Source organism: Benincasa hispida, chromosome 8 (genome assembly GCF_009727055.1).
Source record: "Benincasa hispida cultivar B227 chromosome 8, ASM972705v1, whole genome shotgun sequence".
Taxonomy (NCBI): Eukaryota; Viridiplantae; Streptophyta; class Magnoliopsida; order Cucurbitales; family Cucurbitaceae; genus Benincasa; species Benincasa hispida.
Genome location: NC_052356.1, coordinates 19,092,146 through 19,106,999, shown reverse-complemented (window position 1 = coordinate 19,106,999; position 14,854 = coordinate 19,092,146). Strand labels below are relative to the sequence as shown.

Here is a 14,854-nt window from a genome sequence, read left to right as displayed (position 1 = left end):
AGCATAGCCTCACCATTGAATGAACTTGTTAAAAAGCATGCAAAATTTGAATGGGAAGAAAAGCAAGAAAATGCATTCAATGAATTGAAAGATAAATTGACTAATGCACCTTGTCTTGCTTTACCTAACTTTGACAAATCTTTTAAGATCAAATATGATGCAAGTGAGGTAGGGATTGGTGCTGTTTTGATGTAAGAAAAGAGGCCAATCATGTTCTTTAGTGAGAAGCTAAATGGAGCACAACTTAGTTACGCAACATAGGGTAAGGAATTACATGCACTTCAAAAGTTAAGGAATTAACTTTGACAAATCTTGTGGTCAAAGTAGTTTGTTATCTACATGAATCATGAAAGCTTAAATAACTTCAAAAGCCAAACAAAGTTGAATAAGAGGCATGCTAAATGAGAGTTCATTGAGACATTTCCATATGCCATTCATTACAAGAAAAGTAAGGACAATGTGGTGATTGATGCATTGTCAAGAAGGTATGCATTGTTTTCTTCCCTTAGTACAAAGATTCTTGGTTTTAAACACATGATTGATTTGTACAAAATTGAGAAATATGAATTAATGATGTGTATATTGTATATGCAATGTTTAGAAAGGGAAAACATACATGATTATATTGTGTTTGATGAAATGCATTTTAGGAAGGGTAAACTTTGCACAGATGTTCCATCTAGGAGTTACTTATGAATGGGGCTCATGGGAGAGGACTTATGGGAAATTTCGAGTAATTTAAACATATAACATGTTGTCTGAATGTTGTTATTGGTTGAAAATGAGAAAATATGTGAATAAAGTGTGCAAACAATATTTCAAATGTAAAGAGGCTAAGTCTAAGACACAACCACATGGTCTTTACATACATTTGAAGGTTTCTAGTGAACTTTGGGTTAACATTAGCATGAATTTTGTTCTAAGATTATCAAAGACTAGAAGACATCATGATAGCATTTTTGTGGTAGCTGATAGGTTTAGTAAGATGGCGCATTTCATTCCATGTAACAAAACAGACGATGCTAATAACATAGTTAATCTATTTTTTATGAAAGTGGTTAGACTGCATGAAATTCCTAAAACTGTTGTTAGTGATAGAGATGCGAAATTTTTTAAGTCATTTTTGTGGAAAAAATTAGGAACTAAGCTTTTATTTTCAACAACTTGTCACCCACAAACTAATGGGCAAGTTGAGGTGGTTAACCAAACATTTTGGGCTTTACTTAGATCACTAATTTCCAAAAATCTCAAGTCTTGAGAGGATACTCTATCTTTTGTAGAGTTTGCTTACAATAGAGCAATACATAGCACCGCTCATCACTCATCTTTTGAGGCTCTGTATGGCTTTAATCCATTAACTCCTTTAGATTTGTTACATTTACCACCTAAAATTTTTTTTACTAGTCATGCAACTGTTTCAAGGGCAGAATACGTCAAGAATTTGCATAAAGAAGTGAAAGAAAGAATTGAAAAGAAGAATCAAACGCTTGTCAATAGCAAAAACCAAGGGAGAAAGAAATTGATTTTTAAACCCGGTGATGGGGCTTTGGTTCTTCTATAAAAGAAAAGGTTTCCATATCAAAAGAAATCTAAACTTCAGCCAGGAGGAGATGGTCCATTTCAAGTGCTAGAACGGATCAATGGCATGCCTACAAACTAGATCTTCGAGGTGAGTACAATGTAAGTTCTACTTTTAATGTGGCTGATTTGACTCCTTTTGATGTAAGGAATGAAGATTTTGATTTGAGGACAAATCCTGTTAAAGAAAGGGGGGGATAATGTGAATTCAACCATTGAACAATTGCATGTACCTGAAAGAACAATTACAAGAAGCAAGACAAAGAAGATTCAAGAGGCTTTGACACTATATTTTCAAAAGCTAGCAAATGTCCTAGAGGTGTAAATAATTTTGAGCCCAAATTTTTATATAATATTATTTCAATGAGTCAAGAAGAGAATGACATGAAGATGGAAAAGTCTTATAGTTTTTAAGATGACATGAACGTAAAAAAAAATGTGCAGGTTTTGTGAAGAAAATGTTGTCAAGTATGCACTGCATGGAAAAACATAATGTTAAACTCTATCAAATGTGAGAATTAAGCTTGTCGCCTCCTAGAGGAGATATTTAAGATAATTTGGAGACTTTCTACTTTTTTAGTTTTGTATTTTGACTTATTAATTAGTATGCAATTAAGTTTTAAGTTCCTAAGTCTTATTTTCTACAATTGCAATTAATTGTGTTTGAATGACTTTTGAGTTCTTGGTTATATCCACGACCATTTTGCCTTTAAAATGGCTTGTGATGCTCTTAAAAATTTAGATTATCCACGACCATTAAAAGGCTTGATCATATCCATGGCCATTTTGCCAAATTAAAAAACTTGTGCTTATTCAACCCATTTGGTGTTATCCTTACTTTCAAATATTAATTTAGATTTGATGTTTAAATCGATTCATTGGATTAGTCTTGATCAAGCTAATTTTGGAGTGGGTTGATCTAAGAGTGACCATCGTTGATTCTAAGTTTGATCTAAGTTAACTTTCTTTGTGAGTGTTTGCAAGGATCCTAGAAGAACCTCTAACTTTACATCCAATGAACATTGTGGGCACTTATCAGAAGACATTCTTTCTATAAAGGACATTGTTAATATTTTGCGCATTTGTCACATTCCTTGGGAGGAAAACAATGTCATTCATGTTCTTGCAGTTTTGGCTTCTTTTCAAGATTGTTCTTTGATTATAAAGATGTTTTTAGAGATTGTATTCTTCTCTTATTCGGGATGAGAAAGTTAAGGAGTAGTTGTTATGTGTTTGTTTGTTGCTTTTTTTGCCACCCGTCAAATAAGGAGGAAGAGATTGGAAAAGAAGAGGAGGTCAAAAAAGAGAGAAAAAATTGAAAAGGTAAAAATTTATTTAGAAAAGCCATGTCATATAAATTTGTAAAGTTGTCTATCTCAACTTGCCACATCAAATTAACCTCAAAGATTATTTAGAACTATTTTTCAAACATCGAAGTCTAGAATGTAACTTTTCAAAACTTCAAAGACCGAACCACAAATCTAAAAAAAAAATATGGAAAAATACTTTTTTTTGTTAGATTTTGAGTCTAGTTTTCATTTAGCCTATAAGTTTTAAAATGTTGCACTTTTAAACCTTAAATTTTTTGTTTTTTTCTAATTCAGTCCCTAGATTTCAAATTGTAACAATTTTATCCTTGAGATTTGAGTTTTGTTTTAATTTGATATCTATGATTCAAGGTTTATACTTTCAAGCTCAAATTTTCATTCAATGCTCGCTTTAATCTTTGACATTAATGTCCATTAATTAATTTAAAACAATTATTAAGTGAAAATTTAAAATTAATTTTAATAGTGATGAAAAATAATGAAACTTAATTAATTATTGTCTTTAAGTTTTTTTTAAATTAACTAATAGACACTTACACTAAATAGCATTTGGTAAAAAATCAAGGATAAAAATGTAAATCTCAAAACTTGCCAACCAAATTGTAACAAAATACAAAATCCAAAGATAAAATTCAAGAATTTTGAAATTTAAAAGATTAAATTAAAATCAAACTTTAAACTAAAAATATAATATATAAAATTTAAAGACTATATAGAACTAAAATCAAAATCCAGATGCGAAAAAGAAATGTTTACGAGTACTTTGCTCGAATAAATAACTGCATGGAAAATGAAAATGTAAATAAAAGGATATATATATATATATATATATATATATATTTTTTTTTTCTTTTTTTTTTTCTGTTTAAGCGGTGAGTACATTATCTCAATCTGCCCGTACTGTAAGGCCAAAACTCGTGGCTGCCGTTTGTTCGGCCGTCATCAATATTCCGTCCAAATTAACAGCTGTCATCCAATTTCCTCTCTTCCTATTGGTTAGTCCACTAATTTCCATTAAAATACTAAAATTAACAAAAATAAATAAATTTTCGGGAAAAAAAAGGGAAAAGTTCAAAAGTCGGTGCAAAACAATATTAAATCCACATAATGACTTAACTACCCTTTTAAAATCAAACTCTCTTTGCTTACATGTAGCCTCCCAGCGAATCACGCGCCGTATAAGGATTGTAAACAGAAGGATATTTCCGTAAATTCAACAAATTAAATGGAACTCGCTTTACCACGTCACTGCTTCAAATTCTAATCATGAGAGTCACGATATTATTGGTTGGTGACCTAAGGATGGACACGTGGAGGTCAGATAAAGCGAGTAGAGAGAAAAGTATAAGTAAGAGCGAGTGGGAATTAGCGAGAAGATATTTAGCGGATCAAAAATATCTGGGTAAGTCGTCCACGTTGGCAAAGGGAATAGGCCGATCTGGAAACGGATATTGCACTTTTTATGGCCTTTCCAATAAATAAATTTAAAAAAAAAAAGAAAATATATTTCTTTTAATTGCTATTTTCTCGAAATATCTTTTTTAAAAAAAAGGAGTTGATTTTGTTCTTCATTGCTTCCATTTCTTCTTCGTTCTTCGTTTTTCTTGTTCTTGTTTCTTCAATTTTCTTTCGCCGGAAATTTCTCGACTGCGATCGTAACTGACTTTAATTCGTTGCCCTAAACCCTCGGAGAAATTAGGTTTTAATTGTTTGGTTTTGATTGAATCTCGTTCTTGAGTTGAAACAGAGGAACGAGCCCTAGGTTTTGGATTGGAGGATGGGAGAGGAAGTGAAGATGGCGGAATATGAGAGCGGTGGTGGTGACGATGAAAACTGTGCTCATGAGGAGCGAGTATTTGAATGGGAAACGGGTTTGCCTGATGCCGACGATCTCACTCCTCTGTCTCAGACTTTGATTCCGCCGGAGCTTGCATCAGCATTCAGTATATCGACAGGGCCATGTCGGACACTGATGGATGTTAATCGAGCGTCGCAGAATACGCTATCGAATCTTCGTGGATTTCAAGCACAAGCGTTCTCATCGAATAATTTCAAGTCATTTAACGATGATCGAACTCGGGATCATGATCCGACGGTGGTTGAAGGAGATGAGGCAACGGAGAGGGATGCAGGGTCGGATTCTAGGAAATTGAGGAAGGTTGATTGTACGGAGGAGGCTGATTCGGCTCTTCGGATGGATAATTCGATGGATGATCCATCGGCTCGGACTTTGAAGAGACCGAGGCTTGTATGGACGCCGCAATTACACAAACGGTTTGTGGACGTTGTTGCTCATCTTGGAATTAAGAACGCAGTTCCTAAAACTATTATGCAGTTGATGAACGTGGAAGGATTGACTCGGGAGAATGTTGCGAGTCATCTTCAGAAATATAGGCTTTACTTGAAGAGGATGCAGGGATCTTCCAACGAGGGCCCGTCGTCACCGGACCGGATTTTTGCATCCACGCCTGTACCACAGACCTTGCACGAGTCTACCAACAGTGGGAATGTCAACGGAAATGGCCATTTGCCGGTTCCGACTCCAATGCCGTATGGACCGCCGATGATGCCGATGCCGGTTCTTGGCATGGCAGCGTCTGGTCATGCTCACAGTTATATGGGTATGCCGATCGCTCATCCGGGAAGCGCACAGGGATACCCTGGCTTTGAAACGCATCCTTTCAATATGATGCATCAGAGAGATTGGTCGGGGAACAAATACAGCTCGATCGTGCCTTACCCTCATCCTCATGTACCTCCTAATTCTAATGATAAGTGAATTCCCGCTAATTCTCAGGTTGGCTGCTTGATCTTACTGAGTTTTTGCGTATACCTTATTAATGAGAATTTTGAGAATACCCATATATTCGAATTATATTTGTCCTAAGTTCTACTGGAGCGATAGTACAGCTTTGATATCTGAGAATTTTGACATACTATCGGTTTTATAGAATTCATTGTACTTCTGGGGCTTAGTTGGGAAATTATTCGAATTATATTTGTCCTAAATTTTTTCCTCAATTTTTTAGTTTATAAAACTGGATTCTGCAATTGATGCTTGAGTCTCTAATGAACAGTCTGGGTTTGGAGGGGTTTGTGTGTTAGGAATCAGTGGACTTCTCGAACTTAGCAACAAACTCTGTATCAGACACGTGAAATGGTGAACCCCAGATAAAACTGAGTTTCGTAAAGCAGTATTATTGAGTTTGATGAAACTTGAAAGCTTTCTTTTTGTTTAAGTTTATTTAGTGAGACAAGAATATATGGCGTGTTATTGGCTTTTGGGGACTATTTTGAGACACCAGCTTTCTGATTTTGTTTTTTAAACTATTCCCAATAACTGTAGTTAGATGAACTTGTAAGAATTAAGAATAGGTTTATTTTGTATTTATGATTTTGGAAGGAAGAACATAATTTATTCTAAGAAATTGGACATCCAGTACTGTAAACCAAAATAAAAAGAGGGGGAAAAACCCTGAAAAACAGTTCCCCAAAAATGTGTAAACTGAAATTTTGTTCTACTAAAGCAAAAGGTCCTTTTTGTTATTAATAGCCTTCACACAACGCCATGTTACTTTTTTGAGTTGAACCACTGAGTAATTAACTTTACTCTTCAGCTTTCGATTCCTCCTATGCTGCACTGCTCAGTTTTATCACTTCATTACATTAGATATGCTTGTTTTGATCTTTATTGTGTAGTCTCCACCCCAGGACGAGCATGCAGATAAGGAAGTCCATTAATAAGCAATCTAAGATTTCCCTTCATCATAGAGGAAAATCTAAGCATTTATTACCTTTTTTTTCTCGTGGAAATTAGAATTCCACCTGCAAGCTTTGATCAATCAACTGTCCTCCCACAATGACCATACTTCAATTTATGGCTTGACATTGTTGCCAAATTTTGTTTAGAAATTTATTGTTTGTTTTCATGTAATCTTGCTTTTTTCTCATGTAATGGCTCCGTGGATATTTGAACTGTTCATGTTATTATGTGCTCTGCATATTCATATAATTTTCTCTTTTTTGAGTGCATGGATCCAGTAGAACAGCGGGAGTTGAACATTTTAGGTCAAATCAGTCCCCTCTTTGGATGTTAAGAATGTTTAAGATTAAGCTATATGAATTGCAAGCACATTGTAATAATGTATGTAAAACTAAACTAGTGTGGTGTAAGGAGATGCAATAAATTGCAATCTGTTTTTGACCTTATACTATATAAATTTTCCTTCTATAGTCTGCTGTGCTTTTAGACCAACTGCATCAAATCACTAAGCTTGTTATTTTTACGCCATCTTTTTAACCATGGGAGTTATATGACAACCTGAATAAAAGTTACAAACATCATTCAGGTGTGATCTAAGATGCATGACACTGTAGTTACAGGAGGCAAGAGATGGTCTAATCTCATCAAATTGAAAAACTTGCCCATCACCTCTGGTGAATTATAGAAGTACCAAAGGGCACACCAAATGATCCTTGTCAGTGGAATGGATATGTGTGTTGTTGATTCTCTCCTTCTTAGGATGACATGAAAGGTTAATTTCCCTTTGATGAATGCCTGATTGGTTCTCTTGAATATAGCCTTAGTATTTGGTCTTTGGCTTCAGTTTCATATGCAAAGATCTTTTATAAGTTTCTCTATTTGGTTAAATTGGTCCAATCTTGTCTATTGATTGGTTACCTCAACTTATGATTAGCATGCCACTTGCAGATGTCACTCTGGAAGGAATTTGCTTTCGATAAGGTCTCTGACATAAACAGGGGGCACCCAGATTGATGATACGCAACATGTACCCAAACGTTTCCTATCAATTATATTATTACGTTGTCTATCAGTAAGTCAACAATTGCCAATTATTGAATACCTTTGAGATATTGAAACTGTATCTCCAAGAAGATTGAGATTTTCATTTTCATTCTAGTTTTTGCAATTCACATGCACTTGAATCACAAGCTCTAGTGGATGTACGTACTCTAGTGATGCCTCTCGGTCTCTTGACTAATAATGACTGCTGTGAAACTTGATGATTATACAAGTTCACGGTCTCTCCACTTAAAATCTTTCCTTCATTCTTTCCTCTTCAGAACTTGGATTCAACTTCTGAACAAAATCATATCATAATACAAATATTACTGTTCATAGACATAAGTGAGGACCATCTTATTCATTATGGACAAGAAACGGCCCCATATCCATCCCCCATGTTTATTTCCATCTTTGTATGATACACATACATACATAATAAACTGTTTATTTCGGGAAATCCAGCTTCTTGGTTTGTCCTTTGCCTAAACTAGACTTGCTCTTGTTTAGAGATGTCGTCAGTTCCATGTGCAAACTTACAGTTGGTACTGCTTTCACTTTGGTTTAAACTTTAACTACTCGTGGAAAGCAGCTCTACGTAGGGTCTAACTTGGCTTACAGGGATTTAACCTTCTCGATCGTATTTTCGGGTGATCGACAACTTCTGGCTCCATGGCTCCTTTGTATAATCCAGGGATGGATCTTCTGTAATGTCAATTTCTTATCAAACTCAGAAGTTAATTCTGGTCAAAGTGTTTATTGACTAAATCTGTTGTTTAATTTATGGACATTGTTTTCCCCCCAAGTTTCCCAGGCCTGAGCAAGTTGTCTTGAGATTTTTACTGTAGATAATTGATTCTCTCTTGTTGTCTCCTCTGTCCTATTAGGTTTGGAACCTTTTGTTGGAGAGAACTGTCTGTCAGACAGTTTCAGCTGAAGGACATATGAAATTTTGACAAAACAACATAAAAAGGCTCCATAGAACTATCAAAGAACATATGTCCAAACGAAACCTCAATTCTATCTGTCTTGAAGAGCCTGCCATCAATGTGCTGTAAGTTTTGAAGTATATATTTTGTCCTTCCGAAAAATTTTAGTAGGACGGGAGTACCATAGCCCCTTTCTCTATGCTAGAAATTTTTCTTCATAAATAATTTTTTTATGCTAGTGCATCTCAAACTATATTTAAAAACAAACGATAAATGGAGGTGATATGGAAAATGAAAATTTTCCCTTCAATGTCAAGACAATTAGGCCAAAAATATAGTTAATTCAAGTATAGTTCAAGTAGATAAGACCAATTATCATTCTATACATTGATTGTTCAATCCTTTACCCATGTTTGAACTCGAAATAGAATATATAGTGGAATATAATACAAAATATCATAGGCATTGCTTAAATTTTTAAAAGTTTTGAATGGAACAGGTGATATGAGAATTTAGAGACTAAATTTATAACTTATATTCAATTCTCAAAACATATATTTTCTCTATTTTTGTTTTTTAGAATAATAGGAAAGGAAATTTGAACTATAAACCTCTTGATCGCTAATATATACTATATGTCAATTGAATTATGCTAGCTTTGGCAAAACATGCATTTTCTATATTGTGCTTCAACTTTTGTTCACACTAGATTTTTCTTTATAAACATTAGTGGATTCCACATCAGTGTTAGTGGATCTCATTCTATTTTTAAAAGCATGTTGACAGGATACAATAAATGTAGGCAGTATGAAATTACACTCGTGGTATTAGAAATTTGCCTGTGTCTCAGTATTGGAGAATAATTTTGCATAAAATATTCATCTTAATTAGCATCATTATCTATTTCAGATTTTTCTTAACAAGTGGTCTATCTTTTACTCACTTGTAATAACACAAGGAAAAGTATGGTTGAATTATAAGGAAAATTACCCAAACTAACTTAAAATCCAAAAACTTCTACTTAATTGACATTTTTTTTTTTGAAAACATGTTTCTTCAACCTTTTGAAGATGTAAACACCTATTTTGCCCTCAATTTTAAATGAAACACTTCTCGCTTCTCCCTTATGGATATTTGTTTCAATGGTTGGGTTTGGGATGGGTTAGGCATCCTGAGCCCAACCCTTGTTTGGGGCAAGGGTTTAAGAAGTCAAGGTTTCTTACATTTTTTCCATGGGTTACACTTTTTTTTTCTAATTGAGCTTAAGGAAGTTTGTACATAATTTTAGTTTGTAAGTTTTTATTGTTAGTTTTCAGTTGTAAAAATAGAAACTATATTCTGTTATTTTTTTAAATTTAGTTGTAAAAACAAAAGCTATATTTTGTTTTCCCCTCTATAAATAAAGCTTTCCTCTCCTCATTTGAGAGAGATCACTTTCATCCAAAATCAGACTTTTGATATTACACCAAATTGGTATCAGAGCTCCAAGAATCCTTGTATTGATGGCCGAAAGAACTACAACACGATGCTTGTTGTCCGTTGTGAACTCTTTGGAGAGAATTTATGGCACTTTAATGAGTCTCCGAGAAGGTATGGAAACTCTTACTCGAAGGGTTGAAATGTGGGCAGCCACACCTGAAAATAGGGGGAATGATCAACCATTCATTCAAAAATGGAGAAGAAGAGGTAGACGTGGTGCTAGACAGTTAAGAAATTTCCAGTTTCAGCAAGAAATTCATCAAGAAAGACCTCCAAGAATGCATAGACAACCCCAAGAAAGATATCAAGAAAGCCAAGAATGGAACTCATCTAGTGAACATGATCAAGAAGAAGGGTTTTTTGCGCCAAGAAGAAAAAATGGGTGAGAAATTTGAAATAAGAAGTAACTTGCATGACTACAAAATGAAGATTGACTTGCCAATATACGATGGGAAGCGTGACATTGAGGTATTTCTTGATTGGATAAAAAATACGAAAAGCTTCTTCACCTACATGAACACTCTCGAGCAAAAAAAGTGCATCTAGTTTCCTTAAAGTTGAAAGCCGGTGCATCAGCTTGGTGGGACCAACTAGAAGTCAACCGGAGGAGAAATGGTAAACGATCAATTCATTTATGGGAAAAGATTAAAAGATTATTGAAAGAATGGTTCCTCCCTCCCAACTATGAGCAAACATTGTACAACCAATACCAAAATTGTAGGCAAGGAGCACGATCGATGGCTGATTATATTGAACACTTTCACCCATTGGGAGCAAGAACGAACTTGATGGAGAACGAACAACCTTTGGTTGCAAGATTTGTTGGAGGCCTACGCATGGACATCAAAGAAAAGGTAAAACTACAACCTTTTCACTTATTATCTGAGGCTATTTCCTTTGCTGAAACAATTGAAAAGGTGAATGAAATTCGCTCCAAGAATTCATCAAGAAGAACTGCATGGGAAGCCTCCGCAAGTAGGAAGGTGAATGCTGCAAATAAAACATCCGACTTACCAAATCCTCCACCTTTAACCAAAATAAAAGAGAGAAAAAATCAAGAAGGGGCCGAGGAGAAGAAGAACCCTTACTATGGGCCCTCTTTGGGTAAGTGTTTTCTATGTGGCCAAGTTGATCATTTATCCAATGCGTGCCCTCAGTGAAAAACAGTAGCTTACATGGAGGAAGAAGAAGAAATGTTGACTGAAATCGGTGAAGAAAATAAAGAGGAGGCTGAATTTATTGAACCAGATGATGGAGATAGACTGTCTTGTATTCTTCAAAGGATGTTGATCGCTCCTAAAGAAAACTCTAAGCCCTAAAGATATTGTCTCTTCAAAACAAGGTGTACACAATCAACAATAAAATGTGCAATGTCATTATAGACAATGGAAGTAGTGAGAATTTTGTCTCTAAAAAGCTAGTAGCAGTCTTAAATCTTAAGGTGGAAGCTCATCCAAACCCTTACAAGATAGGTTGGGTGAAAAAAGGCAGCGAAGCACAAGTGAAATTTGCATCATCCCTCTTTCAATCAGTAGTAGCTATAAAGATCAAATAGTGTGTGATGTGTTAGACATGGATGTATGTCATATTCTTTTGGGAAGACCTTGGCAATTTGACACCCGAACCTTGCATAAGGGGAGAGAAAATATTTACGAATTTCAGTGGATGGGTAAGAAAGTGGTACTACTTCCACTAAACAAGAAGAATGATGTGGGTGTAAAAGTGAAAAAAGAAGACAGCGGCCACTTGTTTATTACAATCAGTGGCAAAGCATTGATGAAAGAAAGGGAGCTGACATCCTTGGACTTGTTGTTGCTGAAAAGTCCGAGGAAACACAAAAAGATGGAGTCCCACCGAAAGTACAAAAGTTGTTCAATGAATTTCCTCTCCTGAGAGTGGAACCCGAGGGGCTGCCCCCTTGGGAAATATACAACACTGCATTGATCTAGTTCTAAGAGCTACTTTACCAAATTTACCTCACTACAATATGAGTCTGAAGGAGTACGAAATTCTCTACCAACATATCGAAGAATTGTGTCAAAAGAACACATTAAACCAAGCTTAAGCCCGTGTGCAGTACCAACTCTACTCACTCCCAAAGAAGATGCCAATTGGAGAATGTGCGTGGATAGTAAAGCCATCAATCGAATCACGGTGAAGTATCGTTTTCCAATTCCTCGAATAAGTGATTTACTTGATCAACTTGGAGGAGCCTTAATCTTTTCAAAGGTGGATTTGAAGAGTGGATACCACCAAATACGAATTAGGTCGAAGATGAGTGAAAAACGGCCTTTAAGACTAACGAAGGCTTGTTTGAGTGGCTTGTCATGCCATTTGGCTTATCAACTGCTCTGAGCACTTTCATGAGACTTATGAATCAAATACTTCGTCCTTTCCTTAACAAATTTATCGTAGTATATTTTGACGATATTTTGGTTTATAGTAGGAACATTGAAGAATATTTATAACATCGTCGTAGCTTATTTCAAGCTTTGACAATCGAAAAGTTGTACGTCAATACAAAAAATGTCACTTTCTTATGAAGGAGATTGCTTTCCTTGGCTTCCTAATTGGCCAAAATCAAATTAAAGTTGATCCAAAGAAGATTGAAGCAATCATTCCATGGACAACTCCATCAACAATAAAAGATATCCAAGCCTTCCTTGGCTTAGCATCATTTTACAGGAAGTTTATTAAAGACTTCAGCTCCATTGCAACATCGATTACTGATTGTTTGAAGAAAGGCAGCTTCATATGGGGTAAAAAAACAACAGCTTTGATTGTATTAAGAAGAAGTTGAGCACAAGCCCTGTTTTGAAATTACCAGATTTTTCAGCCCTATTTGAAGTAGCAGTGGACGCTTATGGAGTAGGAATTGATGGTATATTGTCTCAACAAGGACACCCAATTGAATACTTCAGCGAAAAGCTTAGTAACTCGAGAAAAACTTGGAGTACCTATGAGCAGGAGGTGTATGATCTTGTAGAGCCCTTAAACAGTGGGAACATTATCTACTTTCCAAGAAGTTTCTCTTATTAACAAATCATTTCTCATTAAAATACTTACAATCTCATAAGTCATATGCATGCAAGGTGGATCTTTTTCATACAAAGGTTTGACTTTGTCATTAAACACCAATCGGGCATAAAAAATAGAGTGGTTGATACCCTAGGTCGAGGCCTAATTCTTACTACTTTAGCCACGGAAGTAATGACTTTCTCCCACCTTCCAGAACTATATGAGGATAACAAAGATATCGTAGACATTTGATACAAATGTACTCACTATTTGAATGTTGAAGACTTCCATATTATGAATGGCTTCCTATTCAAAGGAGAATGACTATGTATCCATCACACTTCTCTTCGAGAAGCCCTCCTAATAGAAGCTCACTCTGGAGGTTTAGCAGGGCACTTTGGCCAAGACAAAACATTTGAATTAGTATCCAAACGATTCTATTGACCACAACTTCAAAAGGATGTTAATAATTTTGTCAAAAGATGCGCTATTTGTCAGAAAGCCAAAAGAACTTCTATAAATGCCAGATTATATACTCCTCTACCGATCCCTACAACCATTTGGGAAGACCTATTTGTTGATTTTGTTCTTGGTCTACCCAAAACACAAAGAGGATATGATGCAGTCATGGTGGTTATGGTGGATCGTTTCAGCAAAATGGCCCCTTTTCTAGCATGCAAAAAAACGAGTGATGCAGTCCATATTGCTAACCTCTTCTTCAGAGAGGTAGTTCAACTTCATGGAATACCAAAATCAATCGTCTCAAATAGAGACGTGAAATTCTCAAGTCATTGTCGGTGTACTTTATGGAAGAAGTTTGACACTAGTTTGAAATTCAGCACCACTTCACATCTGCAAACTGAGGGCTAGACTGAAGTAACCAATAGAACTTTGGAAAATCTCATACGATGTTTAAGTGGTTCACGACCAAAGCAATGAGATTTTTCCCTTGCTCAAGCGGAGTTTGCTTTCAATAACATGAAGAACAGATCAACGGGAAGATGCCCCTTCGAAGTAGTACATCAACCTCCTAAACTCACATTTGATCTTGTCAATTTACCTTCTTCTATGGATATTAGTCTTGAAGCTAAAAGTATGATTGAAAGAATAGAAGAATTGCACCGAGAAGTTCATGACCATTTAAAGAAGACTACACGATCTTACAAAGAAACTAAAGACAAGTCACGAAGAGAAGTCAATTTTAAAGACGGAGACCTTGTAATGATCCACCTACGTAAGACAAGGTTCCCAACTGGAACTTACAACAAGTTGAAAGATAGACAAATGGGGCCTTTTAAAGTCCTACAAAGATATGGTTCGAATGCTTATCGCATTGAGCTACCGATTGATCTTCACATCAATCCAACTTTCAATGTAGCAGATTTGAAATCCTACTTTGCTCCTGATGATTTCCAGTTAGCTTCTTAACAAACCTCAAGGACAAGTCTGAATTTTAGGGGGTGGAATATAGTGTAAATAACAGAACTTCAGTTTGTAAGTTATTATTGTTAGTTTTCAGTTATAAAAACGGAAACTATATTCTGTTATTTTTGTAATTCAGTTGTAAAAACAGAAGCTATATTCTGTTTTCCCCTCTATAAATAAAGTTTTCCTCTCCTCATTTGAGAGTGATCTCTTTCATTCAAAATCAGATTTTTGGTATTACACCCGTTTGTCAGCCAACTTCAAGACACCACCTCTTCGACCGCCACTTCCAG

General features: G+C 35.5%; 2 protein-coding genes across 4 annotated transcripts; both read left to right on the top strand.

Moving 5' to 3' along the window:
• Positions 1 to 4,424: 4,424 nt before the first annotated feature.
• LOC120083486 (transcription factor PCL1-like) lies at positions 4,425 to 10,042 on the top strand. 3 transcript variants are annotated; one of them, XR_005483433.1, is made up of 4 exons: positions 4,425 to 5,703; positions 7,256 to 7,441; positions 7,618 to 7,741; positions 8,598 to 10,042. XR_005483433.1 is itself a non-coding variant. In XM_039039258.1 (2 exons), the coding sequence occupies exon 1, from the start codon at positions 4,684 to 4,686 to the stop codon at positions 5,683 to 5,685; it is 1,002 nt and encodes a 333-aa protein (XP_038895186.1). In that variant the 5' UTR covers positions 4,425 to 4,683; the 3' UTR covers positions 5,686 to 5,703; positions 7,618 to 7,965. The 3 variants fall into 3 exon arrangements, 1 of the variants encoding a protein (XP_038895186.1); XR_005483432.1 differs by lacking the exon at positions 8,598 to 10,042 and having other exon boundaries at positions 7,618 to 7,965; XM_039039258.1 differs by lacking the exons at positions 7,256 to 7,441; positions 8,598 to 10,042 and having other exon boundaries at positions 7,618 to 7,965.
• Positions 10,043 to 10,855: 813 nt separating this feature from the next.
• LOC120083956 lies at positions 10,856 to 12,473 on the top strand. The gene is made up of 2 exons (XM_039039861.1): positions 10,856 to 11,222; positions 12,196 to 12,473. The coding sequence occupies exons 1-2, from the start codon at positions 10,856 to 10,858 to the stop codon at positions 12,471 to 12,473; spliced, it is 645 nt and encodes a 214-aa protein (XP_038895789.1).
• Positions 12,474 to 14,854: the final 2,381 nt, after the last annotated feature.

Excerpts from the sequence above, each read along its gene's own strand:
- LOC120083956 (XM_039039861.1), top strand. The coding sequence starts at position 10,856 with ATGGCTGATTATATTGAACACTTTCACCCATTGGGAGCAAGAACGAAC. Across the intron at positions 11,223-12,195 it reads TTACTATGGGCCCTCTTTGG|TACCAACTCTACTCACTCCC; the intron begins GTAAGTGTTTTC and ends GCCCGTGTGCAG.
- LOC120083486 (XM_039039258.1), top strand. The coding sequence starts at position 4,684 with ATGGGAGAGGAAGTGAAGATGGCGGAATATGAGAGCGGTGGTGGTGAC.